Consider the following 27,529-nt stretch of genomic DNA (forward strand, 5'->3'; position numbering starts at 1 on the left):
CCGAATCTCGCTTCTCTAGTTGCACAGGCACTATCGACCAGGTTCCTGATGGCTACACAATGCCAAATCCTCCTGGGCCATATGGCCTCCATAGAGAAATTAATCCCCTGGAGTAGACAAAGAATGCGACCACTACAGTGGCTCCTCAAGTCTCAGTGGGCCCCGCAAGAGGGAGAACCCCTACAACACATCTCCCTCACCGAAGAAGTCAAGGATTCTCTTCTCTGGTGGAAGGCCCATGCAACCTTCTCATGGGGATGCCCCTCGGCCCATCTCCCCCCGAAGTCCTCCTGTTCTCTGATGCCTCCAAGGAGGGCTGGGGAGCCCACCTCAACGACGATCACATCAGCGGTTCCTGGTCCACAGTCGAGCGGACAGCCCATATCAATTGGCTTGAGTTGAAAGCAGTACTCCTGGCTCTCCGTCACTTCAAGGATCAAGTCTCAGGAAAAGTAGTGGGCATAATGTCGGACAACTCCTCAGTAGTACCCTACCTGAACGAGCAAGGGGGGCACAGTCTCCCAGGAACTATGCCTTCTGATGATGGACATCCTCAACCTAGCCAAGAATCTCCAGGTGTCACTCAAAGCCCGTTACATCCCGGGGAAGAGGAATGTCTGGGCGGACCACCTCGGCAGGAAGAATCAGATAATCAACACAGAATGGTCCCTCTATCGAGAGGTAGCGAACTTCATCCTCAGCAAATGGGGCTCCCCTCTAGTGGACCTTTTTGCAATGAGATGGAATCACCAACTCCCAATATTTCAGCCCTTTCCTGGTTCCTCTGACAGCAGGAGAAGACGCTCTTCTGCACAGTTGGGACAACCTGGACTCCTACGCTTTCCCACCATTTCCCTTGCTCCAGAAGGTACCTCAGAGCAAGACACGCATCCTACCTTCGGATGACTTTGATCGCTCCTTGGTGGCCCGAAGCCCCATGGTTTCCGGACGCCCTCGAGCTAGCAGTAGAAGAGCCTCTGGCCCTTCAGGGAAGACCAGATCTGTATCCACCCATCAACGGGCCTTGGCACAAGAACCCTTCAGCACTCAATCTTCACGCGTTCAGACTATGGTCCAGATCCTCCTAAAGAAGGGTTTTCCCAGAGAAGTGGTTGAGGACATGTCCGCTCCTATTTGCTCATCCTCAGCTAACCTTTATCAAGGGAAATGCGCCTTTGCAAATGGTGCCACTCCAGGAAGTTAGTCCCAGTTCGAGCCACCATTCCTGAGATCGCCTCCTTCCACGTCCTCAGGACGTCCAGGAAGATCTCCCTCTCGGCAGTACAAAGCTATAGGGCAGCTCTAAATCAGGTGTTTTCTCTGAAGGGCATGGTCCTAGCCCTTTCACAGGAAATTTCCATGCTCTTCAGGCACTTCAAAGATCATGCCCCCCCCAGGGAAATCAGTTCTCCTCCGCGGGATGTGGCATTAGTCCTGAACTCTCTGAGGGGTCCCCCTTACGAACCTCTCCGAGAGGCACATCTGAAGGACCTCTCCTAGAGGACAGTTTTTTCTGCTAGCCCTGGCATCTTCCAAGAGAGTAGGGGAGTTACATGCCATCTCTTATAGAGTCGCCCATTCCAAAGGATGGAAAGAGGTCTCCTTCACTTTCATGCCTCAATTCATTGCCAAAACAAAGATCCTGCCAAATCCGACCCTAGATTCTGGTCCTTTAGTGTTCCATCCTTAGACGAATTTGCAGGGGGAGAATCGACTGAAACAGTTCTATGCCCGGTACAAGCCATCCGGACCTACCTCAAGAGAACCGAACATCTTCGACCAGAATTAAAGTGGTTGTTCATCTCTACTAAAGGTAGCCCATCACTAAGAATTCCTTTTCTTACTGGACAATGGAAGTCATCCGCAGAGCCTGCGACATGGACCACACAGATTGCCCATGACCTGAGGGCAGTAGGGACCTCCCTAGTCATCAGAAAGAATCGGTCAGTCAACCAGGTTCTTCAAGCAGGTATATGGAAAAGCCAGAATACGTTCACTTCCTTTTACCTCAAAGAAGTTATGCGGGAATCTTTAGGGAACTTATCTTTGGGCCCCATAGTGGCCGCCCAAGAAGTCCTGAAAATGATATACCCCTCCTCAAGAGCACACAGCCGACCCTGACAACTCATCCAGGTTCTGGCTCGGCAACTGCAGGGATAACTTTCTAAAGTCCTTCTCATACTCTTACATTCCCTTACCTCACCCGCGGGCTCTCTAGCATTCCAAGGGAATCAATTCAAGCCCTTCAGTGGTACAAAAGTGATTATAACCTTTCTGTCTCCACTCCAGGGAACAGAAAGGGGTGCACTTCAAAGTGAGGGGAATGTATAGGGGTCTGGTCAACATAGTCTTAGCACACTAGATTTTCCTTACAGCGGTTTCCCAGGCTAGATAACAACTTCCTTCCCTCCTAAGTCCGAGTCTCCTAGTGTAAGGAGTACCGAAGAGTTTGTATTCTTCGGAACAAATGTAATTTTCGCAGGAAAATTAATTTTTCCCTGATACAAACCTGAGGTACTCCTTACCTTTAATGGCCCTCCTCAACCACCCCTCTAAACAGTTCCTTCTCCTTGCCTGACAACCTTGTGCTTAAATCATACCTGGCTCAGAGAATGGTTATAGTGTGCGAGACTTGTGGTGGAGGGCAAGGGCCCCCCCCCTTGCCCCAATGGGGCCCCTTACTGAGGATAAGCGTTGCCCAGACCCACAGAGTGAGGATTTTAATTTCGCAGTAGAAATATTCGCGCTACACGAGAGTATCCTAGTGTAAGGAGTACCTCAGGTTTGTATCAGGGAAAAATTAATTTTCCTGCGAAAATTACATTTTTCCTAGCACTCCACACTTCCTGACCACTCCATCTATTGGTTTGTCTCCTACCCTAGCATGGAGATCTCCCAATATCACTACATTGACATTTCTCATTAAACCCTCTATGCACTCATTTAAATCTATCCAAAAAAAACTCCTTTTCTCACTACCAGTCCCACATGTACTTACACAGACCCATATCTCCTTTTCCAGTTTCATCTTCATCCACATTAACCTTGAAGAAACCTCCTTCCACTCCACTACAGGCTTACCTATTTCTTCACTTACTACTACAGCCACCCCTTCTCTCCCTCATCCCCTCTTCACTCCTGACACCCTCCCAACTACACTCCCAAACTCAAACTTGACTTTCCCTTTCAACTTACTTTCACTCAATGCCAACACATCCATCTTTTTTCTCACAAACATACTGCCTATCTCTTCCCTTTTACTCTCATCTTTACCACATCTATGCACATTACCAGACCCAAACCTTAGGGTTCTGGTTGGAAAACTCCCAGATCCTCTTATGCCTTTGCTTTGCTTTGCTTTTGGGGCTACAGATTCCTACCTAGTCCTATCCCCATCCTGTTTTTGTCACCTTTTATGACTCAAGTAGGAACACTTGGTGGCAGTATTCATTTCCCCTACCACTTGGTTTAGGGATAGAAGGAATATTAAGTTAAAAATTATTAGCATTTTTCTTTGATTGGAGATTGGTCTCCAGTCATATAAAACACTGCATGACTCTGGTCCATATGGGTATCATTACACAAGTACTTAATGTATTGACAGCACAGAATTTAATGTTCAATACAGGAGACTTTGCAGTGCAGTAACCAACCCATATCTAAGCAGTCATGTCATCTAATGCATATAATTAACAGTTTTGCATTTTGGTAAGATTTTATCTTGTTGAGAGTTGCTTGGTTCAAAAGATTTATAATTTTGTGCTATACAGTAATTTTTCAAATATTGGGTAAAAGTGGTTCAGCTTTATGTCGTTCATGCTTTTACTGATAGAAAAAAAGTGTCTGTACATAGATCCTTAGTCACATGTAATGTAAACTCATTCTTTATATCTTGCATTTATTTAGATAAATAAATATATATATAATTTATATCTGTTGATAATAATTGTTTAAATTCTTCCTGCAATGCATCCATCTGCATGAGATTTATACTTCACTTTCGTGACAAATGTATTTATCACCCATATACATGATACCCTCAGCTGTAGTACATTGGAAAATCTTCCACTGCAAACATGGAACACCCACATTGCTTGGATACAATGAAAACCTGCTGATAGTGCATAAGTAAGGATTTTTTGTAGTCTAACTGGATGAACATGAATATTTAAGAAACCTGGAAAGATGATCTGGTTTTCCAAAGCTAGTTTCCTTGAAAATTTCACAAACAAGGCACTACAATGCAAGTGTTCAGAACCAGCACCCCTCAGAAACTGTTTGGGTTGCTAGTAATGGGAAATTCACTATGTTGACATCTTAGTAACAGCTACATATAATGGGATGACCTACGAATAGAGTAGAACAAGTGATTGTGCACAGCTCTAATTAGGGGCATCATATGATCCAGCAATTTTTCATTCCATCCAACATTGGTCTGACAATTACAGGAATGACTAGATAGAACAACAAAGTCCATTGTTCCGAAGAATACAAACTCTTCGGTACTCCTTACACTAGGATACTCTCGCGTAGCGCGAATATTTCTACTGCGAAATTAAAATCCTCACTCTGTGGGTCTGGGCAACGCTTATCCTCAGTAAGGGGCCCCATTGGGGCAAGGGGGGGGGCCCTTGCCCTCCACCACAAGTCTCGCACACTATAACCATTCTCTTCGCAGTAGTGACCGCGTTAACATCTCTCTACTGCATGTTTACTTTTTATCGGTTTCCCCCTTAATGGGCCGATTCTCAGTCAAATTCCTTTATTGGCGCGGCAGCGAACCGTTACTTACTCAGCGGTTCTATGTTTACGTCGGTGCCGAAAATCAAGCAATCCGCTTCGATTGTCGCCAGCTCACTCTAAGGACGCTAAGGAGTTCGTCGTCCTTCAATTTCATCGGGGTTTTCCCTACGCCATCCTGTGTCCTGGAATTATTAAGTGCTTCTCCATTCCCTGTATTATTCCCTTAACCGCCACCGGGTATCCTACCCTTCACTGTAAGTATGGAATCTGGTTCCAGTATTGTTGTGGTTTCGCCGAAGGGAGATAAGGGGAAAGCTGCGCATGCATAGAAAATGGCTTCCCTCTTCACCCCCCCAAAAACAAGGGAAGGCGGCCTACGGCTTCGGAGGAGACGAGCAATTCTCTCCCTCCTCCACGGCGTAGTAGACAGGAAGCCAAGTTGTCCTTTATTCCTTTAAACCTGGACGGTTAGCGTAGATGGACATGCGCCTCAGGCCACCTCTAGCTACCGTTCCTGTACGAGCTTTTCCCGGATGAGGTCGCTTGCGGCTTGCCCTCGCCCATCCCAGAACCTCAACAGTCGCCAGGAAGGTGGTACAACGCCACTTCGAGTCATTCTCAGGCCAAGTTGTCCTCTTCCTTCAACAAAGGACGGTTAGCGTAGTCGGACATGCGCGTCAAGCCACCGCTCGCTACCGTTCCTGTATGACATTTTTCCCGGATGTGGTCGCTTGCGGCTGCCCCCGAAACTCGACGCCGGCACGGACAAAGGGGGGGGGGGGCAAAGAGCCCCTTAGTCTCTTCTACTCAGGAATCCCGCAGTACGCACAACACCCACCGTAGGAAGAGCCGGGTGATCAACGGTGCCCTTCCCATGCCCTTTGCTCACAGGGACAGAGATCAGGGACGAGGTTGCAGATGCGGTGTTTCTAGATGGCTTCCCCCCTCACCCGACACAAGGAGAAGGCATGCTACGTCGGCGGAGGACGAGGGCAGTTGTCTCCCCCCTCCTAAGCGTAGTAAACGGAAAGGTTGTACAATAGCCGCCCCGAGTCAGTCTCAGGCCACTTGTCTCCTGTTCCTGCCCACAGGGTGGTTAGCTCCGACGGGCACGCGCTAGCCCCCGCGAACCCCCCCGGGTACGAGATTTTTCCCGGATGCGTCCGCCGGCCCCGTTCCGCGCTTCTCAAGCGCGGTTCGTGCACCGCACGGAAGCTCGTGAGGAGTCACCGCCCCCAAGGGCCCCCCTCGACCATCTTCCACTTGCTCGGCCCCCCTCTGTACCCATCAGTGACCGGGATGGTAGCGTGAGGTTCCTCTCTGCCCGTGCCGACCCCTCCTACGCCGACGACGATGTCCACAGCTCCGTAGGGGGGGGGGGCACGCTCCCTTTCCCCTCCCGTTTCCCAGTCGGAATCCTCGATGGTGGTCCCACCTTCCTTCTCGGACGTCCTCGCGAGGGTTCGGAGGGCGAATCGACTGGGCCACCCGAAAGAAGAGGAAGCCACATTCGAGTCTGACATCTTCATGACGGCCAACTCTCAGAAAGCCCAGCCTCCTCCCCTCCACCTTCCATGGAGTACGCAGACGGCGAGAGCCATGGCCCAGGCCTCCGACGCTCTCGCAACAAGGACGACCGAGAAGACGCGTTGGCTTCCGGTCCCATTGGAACACCAGAAGCGCTTCTACACCCCATCGGGGTCAACCCTCGGAGCAGCCTCGATCCAGGCGAGGTTACCAGAGCTGGTTAGGCGGACGCCGAGTCGCTGCGCAGGCGAAACGTCCTCCTCTCTGGCAGGGAAGTCAGCGACCACCTTCAATCACTGGCTCTGTCCCTGGCGGTGAACTCCTGGCTAGAACGCCTCCTTGCCTCGGCGTGGGAGTTCTTACCCGCACTACAACCCCAGGAAGAATGCGACCTCCAGGCTTTTTGGCAAGCGCGAGCAGAGCCCTGAAGCATCAGGTTTCCTGTCTCTCAACGTCCTGGGCCAACTTCGAGTCCCGCAGGAGAGACACCATCCTCGGGGACCCCAGTGACCCCCTCCTCAGGGAGATTTATGCTCACCCACACGCTGATTCCCCCGGATATGGTGGACTCCGAGATCCTAGACGCAAACATTATAGAGGCTCTGGACTCCCCCACAGGACTCCTAGGAATTCGCCAGCCCCTCCGCACAAGATAGGGGGTTGCCTCTCCCTCTACTGGAGAGCATGGGAAGAGGCCAGGGCGGAAGACTGGACCTACTGAGTCATTAAGACGGGCTATTGTCTTCCCTTTTCCACTGTCCCAAACCTCTCCCTCTATCCCATCCAAGTCAGCAGCTTCCACCCGGACTCGGCTCGCAGGCGGGCCCTAGCGGAGGAATCCTCCGTTCTGCTCCAGACAGGAACTTTAGTGGAACTCTCGACTCCGGACCCAGGGTTCTTCTTACGGCTATTCCTAGTAGAAAAGACAACAGGGGTGTGGAGACCAGTCATCTATTTGTCTCCACTCAACAAGTTCCTTTTCCTTGACGAAGTTCCGAATGGCCACCCCAGAGTCCGTAAGGGCGTCTATCAGGGAAGGGAACTTCATGGTGTCGCTGGACCTCCAAGATGCATTCCGCCCAGCTATGCCAGAACACCTCAGAATGGTCCTAACCTTTGTCCTGAAATTGGGCACAGTAGTCAACCCGGAAAGTCAGATTTCTTACCAGAACAGAGAGTCACGTACCTGGGTATGGTCCTGGACTCCTCCCTAATGGAATCCTTCCTAGTAGGAAAGGGGATCCCGAATCTCGCTTCTCTAGTTGCACAGGCACTATCGACCAGGTTCCTGATGGCTACACAATGCCAAATCCTCCTGGGCCATATGGCCTCCATAGAGAAATTAATCCCCTGGAGTAGACAAAGAATGCGACCACTACAGTGGCTCCTCAAGTCTCAGTGGGCCCCGCAAGAGGGAGAACCCCTACAACACATCTCCCTCACCGAAGAAGTCAAGGATTCTCTTCTCTGGTGGAAGGCCCATGCAACCTTCTCATGGGGATGCCCCTCGGCCCATCTCCCCCCGAAGTCCTCCTGTTCTCCGATGCCTCCAAGGAGGGCTGGGGAGCCCACCTCAACGACGATCACATCAGCGGTTCCTGGTCCACAGTCGAGCGGACAGCCCATATCAATTGGCTTGAGTTGAAAGCAGTACTCCTGGCTCTCCGTCACTTCAAGGATCAAGTCTCAGGAAAAGTAGTGGGCATAATGTCGGACAATTCCTCGGTAGTAGCCTACCTGAACGAGCAAGGGGGGCACAGTCTCCCAGGAACTATGCCTTCTGATGATGGACATCCTCAACCTAGCCAAGAATCTCCAGGTGTCACTCAAAGCCCGTTACATCCCGGGGAAGAGGAATGTCTGGGCGGACCACCTCGGCAGGAAGAATCAGATAATCAACACAGAATGGTCCCTCTATCGAGAGGTAGCGAACTTCATCCTCAGCAAATGGGGCTCCCCTCTAGTGGACCTTTTTGCAATGAGATGGAATCACCAACTCCCAATATTTCAGCCCTTTCCTGGATCCTCTGACAGCAGGAGAAGACGCTCTTCTGCACAGTTGGGACAACCTGGACTCCTACGCTTTCCCACCATTTCCCTTGCTCCAGAAGGTACCTCAGAGCAAGACACGCATCCTACCTTCGGATGACTTTGATCGCTCCTTGGTGGCCCGAAGCCCCATGGTTTCCGGACACCCTCGAGCTAGCAGTAGAAGAGCCTCTGGCCCTTCAGGGAAGACCAGATCTTCTGTATCCATCCATCAACGGGCCTTGACACAAGAACCCTTCAGCACTCAATCTTCACGCGTTCAGACTATGGTCCAGATCCTCCTAAAGAAGGGTTTTCCCAGAGAAGTGGTTGAGGACATGTCCGCTCCTATTTGCTCTTCCTCAGCTAACCTTTATCAAGGGAAATGCGCCTTTGCAAATGGTGCCACTCCAGGAAGTTAGTCCCAGTTCGAGCCACCATTCCTGAGATCGCCTCCTTCCACGTCCTCAGGAAGTCCAGGAAGATCTCCCTCTCGGCAGTACAAAGCTATAGGGCAGCTCTAAATCAGGTGTTTTCTCTGAAGGGCATGGTCCTAGCCCTTTCACAGGAAATTTCCATGCTCTTCAGGCACTTCAAAGATCATGCCCCCCCCCCAGGGAAATCAGTTCTCCTCCGCGGGATGTGGCATTAGTCCTGAACTCTCTGAGGGGTCCCCCTTACGAACCTCTCCGAGAGGCACATCTGAAGGACCTCTCCTAGAGGACAGTTTTTTCTGCTAGCCCTGGCATCTTCCAAGAGAGTAGGGGAGTTACATGCCATCTCTTATAGAGTCGCCCATTCCAAAGGATGGAAAGAGGTCTCCTTCACTTTCATGCCTCAATTCATTGCCAAAACAAAGATCCTGCCAAATCCGACCCTAGATTCTGGTCCTTTAGTGTTCCATCCTTAGACGAATTTGCAGGGGGAGAATAGACTGAAACAGTTCTATGCCCGGTACAAGCCATCCGGACCTACCTCAAGAGAACCGAACATCTTCGACCAGAATTAAAGTGGTTGTTCATCTCTACTAAAGGTAGCCCATCACTAAGAATTCCTTTTCTTACTGGACAATGGAAGTCATCCGCAGAGCCTGCGACATGGACCACACAGATTGCCCATGACCTGAGGGCAGTAGGGACCTCCCTAGTCATCAGAAAGAATCGGTCAGTCAACCAGGTTCTTCAAGCAGGTATATGGAAAAGCCAGAATACGTTCACTTCCTTTTACCTCAAAGAAGTTATGCGGGAATCTTTAGGGAACTTATCTTTGGGCCCCATAGTGGCCACCCAAGAAGTCCTGAAAATGATATACCCCTCCTCAAGAGCACACAGCCGACCCTGACAACTCATCCAGGTTCTGGCTCGGCAACTGCAGGGATAACTTTCTAAAGTCCTTCTCATACTCTTACATTCCCTTACCTCACCTGCGGGCTCTCTAGCATTCCAAGGGAATCAATTCAAGCCCTTCAGTGGTACAAAAGTGATTATAACCTTTCTGTCTCCACTCCAGGGAACAGAAAGGGGTGCACTTCAAAGTGAGGGGAATGTATAGGGGTCTGGTCAACATAGTCTTAGCACACTAGATTTTCCTTACAGCGGTTTCCCAGGCTAGATAACAACTTCCTTCCCTCCTAAGTCCGAGTCTCCTAGTGTAAGGAGTACCGAAGAGTTTGTATTCTTCGGAACAAATGTAATTTTCGCAGGAAAATTAATTTTTCCCTGATACAAACCTGAGGTACTCCTTACCTTTAATGGCCCTCCTCAACCACCCCTCTAAACAGTTCCTTCTCCTTGCCTGACAACCTTGTGCTTAAATCATACCTGGCTCAGAGAATGGTTATAGTGTGCGAGACTTGTGGTGGAGGGCAAGGGCCCCCCCCCTTGCCCCAATGGGGCCCCTTACTGAGGATAAGCGTTGCCCAGACCCACAGAGTGAGGATTTTAATTTCGCAGTAGAAATATTCGCGCTACGCGAGAGTATCCTAGTGTAAGGAGTACCTCAGGTTTGTATCAGGGAAAAATTAATTTTCCTGCGAAAATTACATTTTTCCTGGTTTCAAAAAATGGAGGTAAAAGTAGGTCCAGGTATTATGACAGATTGTTCCTTATATTTTGTTGAAAGCATGAATATCTACAGGTTGTACATAGTCTTCTAGTCCACATATTTCTTCTACATCATCAACAGAGACCCTGGCGGGCCCATAAGTCACACTGGGAAAGAATATTGTGTTGTAGTCTAGGGACTGCCACTATTGGTCATTGCAGAGTGTGTTCAGCATCGTCTGTGTTCTGGTTGCATCCAGGGCAGACTCTGTGTTGATATATTTTTAATGCTGGTTGGTGTCCTGAAATCTGGTATGTTAGTGCAGCTCACTTCTTGCTTCTCTTGAGAGGGGCAATGTCTGGGGGTTAATGACAGTACTGAGTTCGATGGTCCCTCCTGAAGAGCCCGTTCGGTCATCTAGGTATGAATGTGTCTCTGTGGATGCACTGTGCAGATTGTGGTTGTTTGTATAACATAGAGAATATGTTGCTGGGGTGGTTCTCTTGTGAGGCTCAGCAGGCAGCATCTGTGTGATATGACAAAGTGAACTTGTGAAGGTGAGTCCTCCTCCATAAAACCGTGCTGCTATCACATTTATATGGCCTTAGAATTCCCATTTCTGTGTATAAGTCTCCCATTGGCGCAGCCTTGGTGCAACCTGCTATCTTGACCTGTATGACTGCCAAAATGTGAATGAATTTGTACCCTGGTATTACTGAAGAATAAGAGACATGACTCTACGAGCACTGCTCTTTTCCTGTATACTATAATTAGGTAAACACACACAAAAAGGTAAATCCATTGTTAACTTGATCAGTGTAGTACTGGGAATGAATTAAAAAAAAAAAAAAAAAATCAAGTTGGATATTCTTTCATGGAGGCAAGTGAAATTGTAACAGAGTTGAAAATATTTAGATTTGATTTCCTCCCACAAGGCTAGATTGCATGATCTGGAACAAAAACTTGAGCAAGGGAAGCAAACTGGCTCAGATAGTAGATAAACTGAGAAGAGAAAGTGAAACTTAAGACAAAAGAGTGAAATCTCAACACCATGAAGGAAAACAGGATAGGCTAACGACACATGAGGATAGAATAGAATAACCTTTGATGAGATCATGTAGCAACAGGGAAGAGATAACCCAGAAGGAATAGTCATGATATATATATATATATATATATATATATATATATATATATATATATATATATATATATATATATATATATATATATATATATAAAGAATCTTGTCAGATGTATTTGACAAAACTAGATGCATCTTACTTTATGGTTGCTGAGAAGAACACATCACCTTGTAGAAGCTATGCCAGGATCAAGAAATGAAAAAGATCAGGAAAATTACCTTAATACCTCTAGGGAAAGGCTTGGATATAACAAAACAGAGTGATAGCATGTGTCAGTATGAGAGGAATGGTGTTTGTCCAATGAAAATAAAGTTTCAAGTTGCAAGCCATGGCAAAGTAATCAGCAAGTCTTTAAAGTTAGCACTAGAGGAAAAGTTATGAAATATTTGGATTAGGAAAGATGCTAACGAAGAGGGATGAGCAAAAACATGAAAGCACTTAGAGGAAGTCAAATCCAAAAATTATATTATGAAAAAAATAGCAGTTGTTTTAGCAAGTTATCAGTCAGAATGTGAGGAAATTGTATAAAAAAAAAAGCAATATTGCGAAGGAAACTGAGTAGCATATGCTTATGCTGATGGTTCACTAGTGTCCAGCTTGGAAATAAATGAATTCTTAAAGGATAAACGAGTCTGATATTTTGTGAAGTGGAGACCAAATTCCAACAAAATGTTGACATACAGTTGGGGAACAATTGATACACCTCCTGAAGAAGAGACAGAGAAGATAAAATGGGTGGAGGGGTAATGTTTGTGATGAAAAGTTTCATAAAGGTGGAAGAAAATCTAAGTGAAGGCAAGGCTGAAGCAATCCACCTAAGAATTAATACTAAAGGGTACAATGAAAGAGATTTCATGATGGCATATGCCCCACCCAGGACAGGAGCTTGGAATGAACCTGAATATCAAGAAATGTTATTGGGCACTTCTTTTTTCCTTAATAAATATTTAACAAAATATCAACTTAGTCCTTGTTGGATATCTTAATTGCAATGAGGTCAACTGGGAGGAATGGGAAGCAAACAACAAAGCAGATTCCTTGGGAAATATCCTGTTAAATATAGCAATGGAAAAGACAATGATTGATTTATGGAATTTTTGGCTTGAGGGCCAAGTGCTGGAGCCGGTAGGCCATTCAGCGCATAAAGAAAAGACAATGACCCAGTGCGTAAAGGAAGTGACCTGGGTAAGAGATGATATTACCACAAGATTAGATCTGTTACAAAGGAGCCAGACATCAGCTCATTGAACTGCCTTTGCTCCAAAGGAAAAAATTATGATCTAACAATTGGATTTTTGGAAGAAAAGGAAACAGAGCTAAGGAATGAATTAAACAGGCAAGGGAGAGACTCAATTTTATGAATGCAGATTACTTAGAGTCAAAAACATTATTTGAAGATCCAAACTAGGAGGAATTCATCATTACCATGGGAATAAAGAGGAAATGGGAAATCTTTCTTGAAATTTACAACTGGGGATTGAACAAACATGTGCCAAAGATTAGTGGAAGAAAAAACAGGACTGGTTTAACAAAACGTGTAAGATTGCAAAAAAGGCCAGGGATGTGACTTGGGGAAAATGGAGGAAGAGAAGAAATAATAAAAACTTACAAAGAAGCTAGAAATGACTATACAAAAATTCGCAAGGAGGAAGAATGCAACTCTGAGAGAGGTGTGGCAGATATATGTAAAGATGAACAGAATCTGTTTTACAAATTTTTAAATGGTAAATTGAGACAGGAAAGTAATCGCCTAAATAAAAAAATTCAATCAGTCTTCTGAAAAGAGAATTTTTTTTTTTTTTTAGGAAAGCGAGGGGAGCAAAAATTCAGGCTTAGAAGATATACATCTAGAACTGAGGGAAATGCTCAATCTCTTGGTATCATTAGATGTGACAAAATCTTCGGGACCTGACAGTATCTCAAACTGGATACTTAAAGAATGTAGGGAATAACTAACAGACATGATTCACAGTTCATAGAAAGAAGGCATTGTGCTGCTAGACTGGAAAAGGGCTAATGTGGTGCCAATCCACAAAGGTGGAAATAAGGAGACACCACTAATTTTTAGGCTGATATCACTGACCAACACAAGAGTGAAATTATATGAAAGATCAATGGACAAAATATCTTGAAGAGATGAACATTTTGATAGTCAGTTTGGCTTCACATCTGGAAAAATGTGTGTGTCTAAACTTTTAAGCTTGTACTCAAGAGTGATGCACTCCAAGAGAGGGTTGGGTGGACTGTGTGTACTTTGACCTAGAGAAGGCATTTGATAAAGTACCTTACAATTGACTTATATGGAAATTAGAGGAGTGAGAGGCAAATGACTAGAATGGATGAAAGATTTTTTGAAGGAAAGATACACAAGGACAGTAGTAAAGGATAAGATCTCAAGATGGAGAGCAGTAATGAGCAGAGTTCCACAAGGTTCAGCGGATCACTCTTTCATGAGAGTTGCATGTCTCAGGTCAGAGTGCTTCATAGGCCTTTCTCTGGTGTGGGTCATCAGATGATATTTGATAACATGATAAAGCTGCATCACACAGATCACACTGGAAAGGTTTCTCTCAAGACTGGGTAAGCACTTGATGCTTGAGATAACTCTTGTGTGAGACAGCTGCATCGCACACGTTACACTGGAAAGGACTCTAACAAATATGGGTCACTTTATGCCGTTTCAGATCATTCTTTCTTGTGAAAGTAGAATCACACAGGTCACACTGAAAAGGCTTCTCACCTGTGTGGGTAAGAGCATGAGATTTAAGATCACTCTTTCGTGAGAAAGCTGCATCGCACAGGTCACACTGAAAAGGTTTCTCTCCAGTGTGAGCCATCATGTGATCTTGAAGACACCTCCTTTGTGAGAATAGGGCATCACACAGGTCACACTGGAAAGGCTTCTCTCTAGAGTGGGTGTCCATGTGACGTACGAGATGACTCTTTCGTGAGAAAGCTGCATTACAAAGGTTACACTGGAAAGGCTTCTCTCCAGAGTGGGTGTTCATGTGACATTTGAGACTACACTTGTATAAGAAATCTGCATTGCACAGGTCACACTGGAAGGGCTTTTTTCCTGTGTGGGTAATCATGTGACATTTGAGATGACTCTTGTGTGAGAAAGCAGCATCACATAGGTCACACTGGAAAGGCTTCTCTCCGGAATGGATATACATGTGACCTCTGAGACTCCTCTTTTGTGAGAAAGCAGCAGTGCACAGGTCACACTGGAAAGGCTTCTCTCCTGTGTGGGTAAGCATATGAGATTTGAAATGACTGTTTCGAGTGAAAGCTGCATTGCACAGACCACACTGGAAAGGCTTCTCTCCAGTGTGAATCACCTCATGATTTTTGAGGGAATTCTTTTGTGAGTAAGAAGCATCACACAGGTCACACCGGAAAGGCTTCTCTCCAGAGTGGGTGTATAAGTGACGTGTGAGACTACTCTTTTGTGAGAAAGCTGTATCACACTGGTCACACTGGAAAGGCTTTTCTCCTGTGTGGATACGCAAGTGACATTTGAGATAATTCTTTTGAGAGAAAGTGGCATCACACAGGCTACACTGGAAAGGCTTCTCTCCAGAGTGGATGTTCATGTGAAGTTTGAGACTACTCTTTTGTGAGAAAGCTGAATCACACAGGTTACACTGGAAAGGCTTTTCTCCTGTGTGAGTAAGCTTGTGACACTTGAGATGACTCTTTCGTGAGAAAGCAGCATCACACAGGTCACACTGGAAAGGCTTCTCTCCAGTGTGAGTCATCATGTGATGCTTGAGACTACTCTTTGCTGAGAAAGCTGCTTCACACAGGTTACACTGGAAAGGCTTTTCTCCTGTGTGAGTAAGCATATGATATTTGAGATAACTCTTTTGTGAGAAAGTGGCATCACACAGGTCACACTGGAAAGGCTTCTCTCCAGTGTGCGTCATCTTGTGACGTCTGAGGTGAATCTTTCTTGAGAAAGCTGCATTGCACAGGTCACACTGGAAAGGCTTCTCTCCAGTGTGGGTCATCATGTAGGAGAGCTGTGCCACAGAAGTCACATCAGATTCTCTTTGTTGTATGATGGATATATGGAATCTACAAACAGCTCTTCCAAGGAAATGTTGATAGTTACCCTCGTCCTGAAAAAATATATATATATAAGATTGATATCTAACTCTTTGAAATAATGTAATAACAGGAGTGCAGATTATTCATACACAAATTCCTTTCTACCCAAATCATTCCATCCATTGGCCTTGGTCATTCTTGTAGAAGACCCTAAACAGATCCATGTACATGTCATCCCTTAACATGGAACAAGTAAAAACACCAAAAGATATGGTGTTACATGGTGCACTCTATTTTTTTTTATCACATATACACTGAAAAATACCACCATGACCAGAATGACTCAAGCTTTAATATAACTCCATTATCCTATGGTTGGACTCACAAGACCCTAATCTAAACATGACTTGCTCTAGGAAGGTTCATCCAGTTCATCTCATTCATGTGACTCAAAAATGTGATGCAAGAGACATTGATAAGTGGTACATTTATGTTCCTATTTTAACAAAATGTAATAAATCAAGTTTATCTAATTGCAGAAGTACAATCCATATTTTGTCTTGTCACAATTAGAAAATACCTGTTTGTCTGAGAGGAAAAACTATTGGAAATATCTAATTAGAACAATCTTGACAATGTGCAATCCCAGTAATTGTGGAGATACTGACAAGGCAATATATAATATAATGGGAGCACTACTGCACTAACATTTTACAATCACAATTCATTCAATCACAGAAGCATATCCCAAACTGGATGTGACACTCCTGTGAGAAAATGCTGTCAAAAGATTTTTGTATCTATCTCTTCATGGAACCTTTACTTGATATCAATATTATCTCAGGTTAGGTGTCCCTAACTGTCAAGATTAACTTATGTAGAGTTTGATGTTCTGTGAGCTTTGGTTTATGTGTTTCCCACATTACTACTTCTCAAATGGACACTTTCTTTACAAGTGCTTTACACAAGAACATAATATAAGGCATACATCCAATATGCCCTTTCCAAATGAGGGGTGGTGGTGGTAGCAGTCAAAACATATACCTACCTTTTACCCATCCCACTACCTTCTGTTGTTCCTTCTATCATAACTCCTTGGCTCATACAGTATTCATCACAAATCTATTGCTGGATCAACTTGCCCTTTACTTATGATTACTTCTAAAGAATCTAGTATTATTTCCACAGCAGTTCATCATATGCCTCATTTTTACTATTCTAGATCAACTAATCTCCCTAGTTACACCAACATTTCTTAATTTAACTTCTTTCTCAAATATAGTTGTGGGTTTGAATCCTTACACTTCTCCCTGATTCCCAGCAGTGACTATTCCAACAGCCCATGCATATACAGCAAGGTGACAGCTATGACTGCAGTCATACACCCCTGATGTAGACTCCCCACTTTCGAACTTCTCTGTAAAATTTTTGCAGAGATCCACCAAACTTCCCTAGTTAAGGATATCAGATGCTTTCTTGCATATTTACCTAATTATAGTATAGGCCTACAGGAAAGGAGCATTGCTCATTCAGTCCCATCCCATACTCTCCAATTTATTACACCTAGACTCAATTTCATGTAGTCTCAACTTAATCTATATGCTTTATTTCCAATAATATTTAGATTTGAATTTGTGTATTTTTCCAGCTTGGGCTATACTACCTTCTAATCTATTCTAAGTATTTATGCATCTATCTGGAAAACTTTATTTCTTTACAGCCTTTGGACATGCTGTCTTCCTTAATTTGTTCTCATGACCTCTTAAAGCCCTTCTATCCTTAATGAAGTGATCTCTTCTGTCAATCCAATCTATCCCCTTTAATGATCTGAATACTGTAATTCATCACTTCTTTTTCTTTGATCTTTCAAAGTTGGCAGACCCATTCCTTTTAGTCTTTCCTCATATGGTTTACCTGCCAAGCTGGAAACCTGTTTGGTTGCTGCCCTTTGCATTCTCTTGATCTTGTTTATATCCTTCACTCTGTGTGAGGACCATACTACTAATGCATATTCCAGTCTTGGATAGATCAGAGTTTCAATGACTTTTTTCATTATCTCTTCATCTATATAGTGAAAAGCCATTTTAATCTTCTGCAGCAATCCATACATCTCTCCCACAATTCTGCTGATATGTCTGTCATGTGGTAAGTTGTCTTTAAGCAATATATCCAAATCTTTCTCCTCTTTAGCTTGTGTAATGGGTTCACTTCCCAAGGAATAGTTTAAAGATGGTCTATTGCATTTTCTGGAATTGAAATTAATTTTCCATTCTTAGTGTCATGTAAAAATAGTGTCTAAACATTTTTGCAATAACCAACAGCCCTTTTTTTTTTTCTTTTTTTTTTGGTGGGGCTAGTACCTGCTTAGACCTCAACCTTGCAGGTGGTCTGGAACAGTTCATATACCTAGCTTATTGTTCATGCAATGCCAGTGTTATTAGCGGGGACACTGATCTCAGGGGAGGGGGGGTACCCTTCAACCACAGACAGCACCAGAGGGAGGGTGTACCCCGAAGAAGCTGAGTTGCCTCAGAAGGGGAGACAGTGAGGTGCAGTACCACCATCACAATATGTATGGCTTTAAAACAGGAGTGCCAGCAACTGACTGTGTGGCAACCCTTCTTGGATTGGTCAGTAGTCAGCCTGCAATTGTGGTATTTTTGGATCTGGAAAAAAGTATTTGAGTTAGCAAGTTCTTGTACCATTCTTGCATTCTTGTCTGCTAAGGAGGTCCAAGGGAGACTCCTGACCTGGGTTGCAGACTACCTCATGGGCAGAGCACTCATTACTGCTCTCCATATAGACATCCTCATTATCTTCCCTTCAAAAAATATATTATCCATTTAAGTAATTTGTCTCTATGTACTCCCAAAAGTCTTCTCTCGCTTGAGGTACACACAGTCCACCCACCCCACTCTTGCAGCACATCAACCATTCTCAAGTAAAAGCTTCAACACATATGACCTTCCAGATCTGAAGCCAAACTGACTATCTGGTCTGTCAATCTTTTGCAATCCTTTCATAGAATTATACTATGGTGTTGATCAGTGCTACTGGCCTATATAATCTAGTGGTAACTCCTTATTTCTATCTTTGTGAATTGGTACTACATTTGCCTTTACTACAGTGTATGCTTTCATTTTTGTATTCATATCTGTATTTTTGTATTTGCTCCCTTTGCTTTCCTAAAAAATAAATAAATAAATGAAAAAATAATAATAAATAAATAAATAAATAAAAATATCTCCTTTGTGAAGACCAAATGGAAACTTTCACTCATTATTTCTGCCTGAGCTGAGGCCTCTTCAAAGACCTCACCACCCATTATTAGCTTAGTGATTACTTCCATGTGTCTTAATTTCCCATTTACAAACATTTAAAACAATTTCAGTTCATCTTTGCATTTATCTATTACACCTCTTTCAATATTAAATACTTGCAAGCTTCTTTTGTGTAACTGCTTTTTTTTCCTCCATTTTTCTCAAGCCATGTCCCTGGATTTTTTTTTTCCAGTCTCACACCTTTTGTTAAACCAGTCCTGTTTCTCCTTCCTTCCACTAATCTTTGGCATATGTTTGTTCATTCCCTAGTTGCAAATGTCAAGAAAGATTTCATATTTCCTCCTTTTTCCCATGGTATTCATGAATTCCTTCCAGTTTGCTTCCACAAGGAAAAATTTCAACCCTAAATAGTCTGCCTTTCCAAAATTGAATCTCCCTTGCCTGTGTGATTCATTCCTTAGCTCTATATCCTCATCCTCCTACTGAAATTAAATGATGATATAGTCACTTTTTCCTATGGATCAAAGGTAGTTCAAGGAGCTGATGATGTCTGAATCTTTGGTTAGTAGCAGATTTAATCTTGCGGGAATCTCATCTCTTACTTCAGTCACTTCCTTTACCCATTCAGTCATTGTGTTCTTCACTGCTATAATTAATATGTCATTTCCCCAAAAATCTCCCTTGTCACATGCTCCCCATTCCTCCCAGATTACAAAGGCGGAGCATGCCGACAGGAGACCTTTTGATTTCAATGCAATTAAATATCCAACAAGGACTAAACTGCTACTTAATTTAATGGTTGTCTACAGGAGAAGAGATGTGTCCAATAACATTTCATGATATTCAGCTTTATTTATTTATCTATTTTTTTTTGGGGGGGGGGAGGGGGGGGGGAAGGGGGGGTATGGTACCATGAAGTATCTTCTATTCTGCCCTTCAGTTCTCATTTTCAGGAAGATTGCTTAAGCCTTGCCTTCACTCAATTTGCTTCTTTCACCTTTATGTCACTTCTCACAACTATTACCCCTCCTCCTATTTAATCTTTTTTGTCTCTTTTCCAGGTGTCTCTATTGTACCCCAACTGTAGATCAACATATTTTAGGAGTTTGGTCTCCACAAAACACAAAATATCAGGCTCCAACTTGGTCAATAATAAACCATCTCCTTTAGCAAAGGCTACTTTAGGTTTCCTAGGAATTTTATATGTATTTCTGCTGATAATTATTTGTTTTTCACATTTCATGAATAAAGCTATAGAATATTGATTTCTGATACCCTTGAGTTAATGTAAATTACCCTGCCAACTGAACTAAACCTGTCTACCTACACCTAAGTAAGGTTAGGTTAGGTAAGACTCCCCCCTCCCCCCCCCATAGGATTAGATTTTGGAGTTCTGGAAGCCAGAATGACACCATATGACTATTTTTAGGTTAGATTATGATAAATGACGCTATTTATGGAACCTTCCAATATAATTTACACCACTTCCTCTTATTCTGGGAGGCAATGGTTCCTTTTGGGAGACAGGGTGTTCATTGTATTTTGAGTACTTCTGATCAAATAATATGTAAAACCATGTAGCACAAGAATATAGCTTTGTATCTATAGTCATTACATAGCATGCAAGAATTAAATAGCAAATATGAATTTTGACAAGATAGATTTAATTCAGTATAGAATAATTTACAAGCAATTCAAGCCAATAACAAATGTAAAGAATATAGACTGAATCAAAGGTAAAAATATAATAATATACTCAGGATAACTCAAGATAGCCCAATTAGGGATTTATATCCATTGAGGTACCTTAGGAAATAAAATAACAAAAGCATACAAAAATGCAAGTAGGAAATAATATTGTAATACATATAGTAATTTTACACCAATATTAACTAAATTAAAAGACAGCAAAAGTTGACTAGATGATATAACTAAGTATAAATATAAATAAATGCTATGACTGCAAGACAAGAATAGAAACTAAAAGGAATTTCCAACAAGATACTTTAAATGACATATAATATTGAATTGTTTGAATTGATACCTCAAACTTGTCCCATAAAAGTGAAGCTGTGAACCTGAAGAAATTTCTGCCCAATGCAGACCTAAATCAAGGTAATACAACAGAAGCCCCACTGGATTATGTGCTGTGAGTTAATTAATCGTACGTGAACTTGATTTTGTTGAGGTAATTAGGTGCGTGACCATATACAATTTTGAGCATATGACAGGTAGTTATAAAGTTCACTATGTTTTTTACTATAAACCAGTTATGATGACTAAAATGGGATACATTATGATGTGTTTTAGGAATTAATTTTAGCACTACCCTGGTAAGTTTGTTTTGGAAGAATTGTATCTTAAGTTTTAGGTGTTGGGATGGACTATTCTTGTAGAGAAAAGTATTTTGACTTCCGACAGATTTCCCATCCCTTTTAATACGTAATGCTGATCGTGTAAGTTTAACTAGGTGACCGACCCACCAAGTTTTCTGGGATACTCTGTGTGAATTTAAATTCAGATTTCAGTGGCAGAAAAAATACATGTGTGGTTAAGTGCAAGCACACCGTTTTAAGTTGGGAGTTTATTACATCGATCTACACACAAGCACATCAGGAAGTAATCTGCTTCCAGGCGGATGCTTGGAGGCCTAGCCTTGGGCATGGACGCTCTCGCGACCCACTTGGGCACGTGTCACTCCAGGGTCACCTGTTGCCTGACTTTGAGCGATGCCACTGAAGTCAAAGACATCGAGTGAAACAGCGCACGTCATGCGAGATAAGCAATCGGCCATGACATTGCTGTCGCCGCGGATATACTCGACTGAGGAAACGTTTTCAGAAAGAACAGAGAGATGTCGTTGTTGTCTGTCAGTTTTAGCAAGAGATCCAGGGTCACCAGTGTGGTTAAGTGCAAACACAGTTTTTATGTTGGGAGTTTATTTCATCGATCTACACACAAGTACGTCAGGAAGTAGTCTGCTTCCAGGCGGATGCTGGGTCCTAGCCTTCGGCATGGGAACGCGGTGCAAACACAGTTTTTATGTTGGGAGTTTATTACATCGATCTACACACAAGCACGTCAGGAAGTAATATGCTTCCAGGCGGATGCTTGTGTGTAGATCGATGTAATAAACTCCCATAAAAAAAAATGTGTTTGCAATAACCACACATACCTGTGATCGAACCCTGAAAAGTACAATGGCATCACAAAGCATCATGTATCTTTGTGAATATGTAATGATTTCAATTATTTTGTTTTGTTTAGATATTCCATTAAAATATCACAATATAACTTACCGTGGCCTTGGGGCCACTTGGTGGATCCCGTTCCAGAACTATCTCATTCATCACCCGTGCGATTTCTTCTCCCGTCTCCGTTTTCAGCTCCCGCCAGACAGCGAAGCGTCCCGGGCCACAGTCAACCATCGATAAGTACATGCCCCGCCGATAGTGGGTTACATCAACCGCCAGCCTCCTCCAGTTTTCTTCTACGCTAAGTCACCCCGCCGTGTGCGGTTAAGGGGCGGGATCTATTGACTGACATCGAACACATGCTCTCATCGACCGCCGGACTTCTTCCCTCGTTATATCCGGGTTAACTTTCCTTGCTAAGAACAATGACCTATCAACACCTAGGTGATGAGTTTTACGCAACTCTTTCGTGCATAGGGACACTGCAGTGCACACTTCAACCTTATCTTCGTCCTATTCTTTCGGCACTTTCAGTCAGCTTTTCTTCACTCTGGTCAGCGCATCCACTTTGTTCATTCCTGACCGCACTTGGGTCACGCTCATCTTTACGCTGAATTCTTCTATCAACTCCCTCAGGATTCCTAGATGTCGCTTCACAATAATGTCTGCTACCCCTTTCGTGCGTATTCTCTTCTCAGTCGTCAGCATTGAGTTCATCCACCCTGCTACTGTGCCTGAGTCAGTCTTGACTTCGACCTCGCGTAGTCACCACTTCAGTCCCAAATCTACTCCTTTTATGACCGCGTCCATCTCCGATACGTTAATGTGATAGTAGTCATATTTTTTTGCTGCCACGCTTCATCTTCGACTACCACACCTCCTATCTCCAAGACGACGCCGGTTGCTATGCTGCTAGCATCGCACCATACTACACCTATGCCCTGTTGTGGTGCATTCCACTGTCTTCTCACTGGATCATCGTGTCTCATCCGTTGTACAACATCACGTATTATCGTGAGCGTGTCTCCATCAACCTTCTCTCCCCAATCTTTCGACCCTGACCGCCTCCTAATATAACTGCACGATACACGGAGCCGACCGGCGATCGGGTGACCAATTAATTTGCCACACAGGGAGAAGAGTTTTCTTCTGCTCATATCGTCCGTTACGTTCGAGATCTCGTTGCGTCTCCTGAACAGCAGTTTTCCTGTTCCGTCTCTCTCTAATTGCAATTCCAACACCGTTCCTACTTCCATCGGTTCCAGCTCCTTCAAGACCAATCCAAGCCGAGCTAAGTGTTCCACTACGCCCAACGCCGGTAAAACATTATCATCCACCAGTATGTCATCGAAGTAGGAGTCCGTGCCCTTCTTCATCGTTTCAGTCTTCTCCAGTACTGTCTTCAGGATCCTTGTCATTATCCTCGGGGCTGAGCACAGCCCAAACCCCAGTCTGGCCATGCAATTTGTTTTAACTTTATATTTCATTAGTTGGTATTTCCATAGCTTCTTCGTCAAGTGAATTTGTAGATAAGCCGCCCGCAGGTCTACATTCGTGGATGCCCTCCTCATTTGGCGCCAATTGCGTAGGGTCTCGTTACATATGTCTACAAAATCATCGCCAGTGTGACACCTCACGAACTGGTTCAACTCTCGGAAATCCAACACTAGTCGCACTTTGTTCTTGGTTGGCTGCACCACTGCCATCAGGGAAAAGATTCCACCCTCCACCGGCTCCTCCCAGGGACTCAAAATTCCCTCATCAATCCACCGCTCTACTACAATGTCAAAGTCGCTCACTCCCTCTTCGAGAGTCTGATTGTAGTAGTCAACTTTGTTCTTCAACAGATGTGAGCCTTTTTCAGGTACCACTCTACCTCCCATTTCTGGACACCAAATTTCGCCCGGAAGTCTTTGTCTTCAATCGTGCAAGGCGCCGCCTTCTTGTCAAAGTTGAGCTTCTCGGCGACACTGCCCTACATGACTCTCATTCTCATTCCTACGTCCATTTACGGCCTCAGACGGGTCCTCCCTCTCCCTTCCGTACTCGAGTTGCGTATCGCTCCAATCCTCACTTGTCCGGGGACAAACGTGACTTCTCCAAGCTGAGCAATTGCATCCATTCCCAGCACCATGTCAGTTCCCTCTATGACCGTTCTATCGACTAGCGCTTTTAGTCGTATCGGAATGCCCTCCAACGTCATTTAAATTTCCTTGTCACCTTCGCACTTTATCTCCCTTCCGTCGACTGTCATCAGGGCCACATCTCCCTGTCTGGATTCTTTAATAAAATCGGCCGTTATAATCGCGGTTGAATAGCCGGAATCTATTAGTGCTCTTGCGCGTCTTCCTCTCAACCAGACATCTACAATGGGACCTTTCGCAGTCAGGCTCGTAGTTTCCTATTAGCGCTAGAATTTTCAATTGTGTGGGAATTCACGGGGCAAAGGGGTGACTTAGCTAATTTGGAAACCGATATTAAGAAAAAAATACGACATAAATTGCTGCATAAGTGTATTCAAAAATTAAAACATGACTCTTAATGTTATAATTTTTACTTACTGGTGTGTGATAAGGCTTTGTTAATCTAATTATAAGATAAAAATAAAAATAGGTAATTATTTTTACTGAAGTAAGTGTAAGCAGTAAAAATTAGAGGATGTCGATTTCGGTTTGTGGAATTTATCTAAGAGTGTCGAAAAATAATGGATATCACTGTCACGTCCTGTATATGAAGATAATCAGTGAGATAAAATATAACAACAGTGGTGGCGGACGTACGAGTATTTGATGCGCGATGTATTGAAGCGATGATGTGTGTCAACAGTTAAAGGGAAAGGAAGCACGAGCTCTGCTTCGCTCTTCTAGTTTCATACAATGGCACAAGCAACTTCCGCAAAGCCTTTCGAGTGGACGAAGACTATTATCTTACATTACATTAAGCTACTAAAGCAGTACCCAGCCATTTGGAATATCAAGTGCAAAGAATATAAGATGAGAAATATAAAAAGTACAAACATCGAAAGCTGACTTCTTTTCCTTAACAAAATGTAATGTGCGGAATGAAGACATTACCAAAAAACTTTATACCCTGAAAACACACAGTTTCACAGGAAAATGACTGCCCTCAATGCATCAAAGAAGTCTGGTGTTGGCACGAAAAATGTATACACTCCAAAGCTGTGGTGGTTTAATGATTAAATGAGTAGAGCGTCGGCAGACATTCTCTTCCCGTGAAAGCCAAATGATGACTGAGATCTGGTTGTTCGCGTAAGGTATTCGCAGTGGTGCAGTTCGTCCGGACGCTAGTGTTAAGGTATCAACACGACTACTTCTTCAAATCGCTGATGCGTGATGGCAAGATCTAAGAATATAAGGTCTAACCACTTCCGACCGAATTTCGAGGGAGTTGACGCAGCGGGCCCGTGAACGTCACCTGGCTGTTCAAAGTGGGGTTAGCGGGTCCTATAGCTGTCAATTAAAGCTGGTCCGTCGTTCGAAAATGACGTCGCCTTCGCTCGCACTGCTCCACGCAATTAGTTATATTCTGACAAATATATATATAAATATATATAAAATATTATAGTTCCTGTCTATATATATGAATATATAATATATATGATATATGATATATATATATATATATATATAATATATAAAACATTATAGTTCCTGTCTTCCTTGGCGTTTCACAGTTTTCTTCAGTGTATCACAAAGAGAAAATGGACTCAGCCAAATGACGTCAGAAGCTGCGCAGAAGAATGTAAACGGTTTGACCTGTATATTTAGACCTTGGTGTGGACGGGGCTTTAGTAATCGTACCGGAAAAAAGTCTTCGATACAAAAATATATTTTCTATACATTACATAGATTTGAGTATTGCTTGGTGCATTCAATTGAAAGTATATATCAGTATATGTCCATTGAAGTCGGTAGAAAATGACAAATTGCTTGGCTTGATACAATTATAGGCTGTTTTACGAATATCATCTGTAATTATAAATAGAGGCTCAAACAATGCTATATGCCGTTTGCAATCATGAAATTGATTGACTTGAATTTTAGACACAATAATGAGCAACGATATACCTCTGTAAGTCTATAATACTTGCCCCAAAAAGTAATTATTTTTCGGCAAGAATTACAAAATCTGGCGGTGTCTGGTATCAAATCTCTCACTGCGAAAGGTCCCATTGGCATACGGCTGGATAACGTCCTTGCGTTTCCTTGGCAGTTGCTTACGCAGCAGCCGCCCCTCGTCCGTTTCCCTGCTTGCAGTGTTGAGCAATATGCCCGGGCTCATTGTATTCGTAACACATGAGCTCAATTTCTCTACAATTTCTCGCCAAGTGACCGAGCCGCAGACACACATAACAATGGGTCCTAGGCAACCCCTTCCATCAATTGCAGTCACTCCTGGACTCCCCCGTTTTCCCTCTTCCATCGTCCAGTGGAGGGCCTCGGTTCGCCAGTTCTCCCCTCTTGCGTGAGTCATCGGGCTGGCATCGCGACCCTAGGTCTCGCGTAGGGCCTTGTGGCTTCTCTGTTGCCATAGCGGCTAAAGGCTCATCCTTCTTTGTCCTTGTGAGAAGCTTGGCACGGACTATCAACTCGTCCATACTCGTCGATACGACACTATTTACTTCCTGTAGTCCGGCAGAAACGCGATATGGAAAGCCATTCACAAACACCATTCGAACGAGTTGATCCAAGCCTTCGCCTTTGAGTGTCGACAATCCAACTAACCTCCTAATTCCGTTGGTAAAAATATCGACCTGTTCACCAGCCCAGCGCAGTCTTTGCAGCTGATTAAACGATTCGAACGGACTCTCGCCGAAAGCCTCTCCCAATCGTTTCTTTACTTTTCCCACATTCGCTTGATCACAAGTCATGTCTAGATAGATGGCCAATGCGTCGTCCTCCAGGTTAAGGACAATATAGTTCGCGACGTCCGTGACTCCGGTTAATTTTGCCACTATTTTTTTTTCTTAAGCTACCCGGCGACGTCTTCATTGCCGTCAAATGGCCCTAAGGTAATATTGTTCATCTTGAATGGCTCCTTTGAGCTCGTTGTCTCGGCCATCTTTAACACCTAAAGAGCTCGTAAGTCTTTTTTATCACTTACCTGATTTCTGTGGTTTCCCGGTTCTCTGGCTGCTTCTTCATTAATTTTTAATCCACCTGACGCACTTACTTCTCTCACTTTGTGATCTACTTTACATAAAACCACTATACCAAGCCCATTTCGTTATACAGGAAATGAGGTTTCAGTAACAACTGTGGCCCCACGTAACCAGCATTGGCTTTCGAGTGGGTCCATGAGTCACTCAAGGTAAACAATATGACTCTACTGTCTTCTACAATATATTTATATTCTTGCCTAGAACTTACTTGGTCTTACGTCATGGGCTCAAACATAATCTTTTAGCACCTTGCAAGGTAGTCATAGCCTCTAGAAAATGTTGAAAAGTCAAGTCCAAAGGAAACTTAAGCGGAAGCCAATGTTTGTAACATAA

The 27,529-nt window shown here is 43.9% G+C and overlaps 1 protein-coding gene across 1 annotated transcript; it reads right to left on the reverse strand.

Annotated features, from left to right (window-relative positions):
• Positions 1–11,572: 11,572 nt before the first annotated feature.
• On the reverse strand, positions 11,573–22,256 carry LOC143029793 (uncharacterized). The gene is made up of 3 exons (XM_076192790.1): positions 22,120–22,256; positions 20,865–22,008; positions 11,573–15,610 (listed from the first exon to the last, which is right to left on the reverse strand). The coding sequence occupies exon 3, from the start codon at positions 15,500–15,502 to the stop codon at positions 14,138–14,140; it is 1,365 nt and encodes a 454-aa protein (XP_076048905.1). The 5' UTR covers positions 15,503–15,610; positions 20,865–22,008; positions 22,120–22,256; the 3' UTR covers positions 11,573–14,137.
• Positions 22,257–27,529: the final 5,273 nt, after the last annotated feature.

Source organism: Oratosquilla oratoria, chromosome 11, assembly GCF_046742065.1.
Source record: "Oratosquilla oratoria isolate Oo_2021 chromosome 11, ASM4674206v1, whole genome shotgun sequence".
In the NCBI taxonomy this organism is placed as follows: Eukaryota; Metazoa; Arthropoda; class Malacostraca; order Stomatopoda; family Squillidae; genus Oratosquilla; species Oratosquilla oratoria.

What these genes read in the sequence shown, in the direction of transcription:
- LOC143029793 (XM_076192790.1), bottom strand. Translation starts at nt 15,502, where the DNA reads ATGATGACCCACACTGGAGAGAAGCCTTTCCAGTGTGACCTGTGCAAT.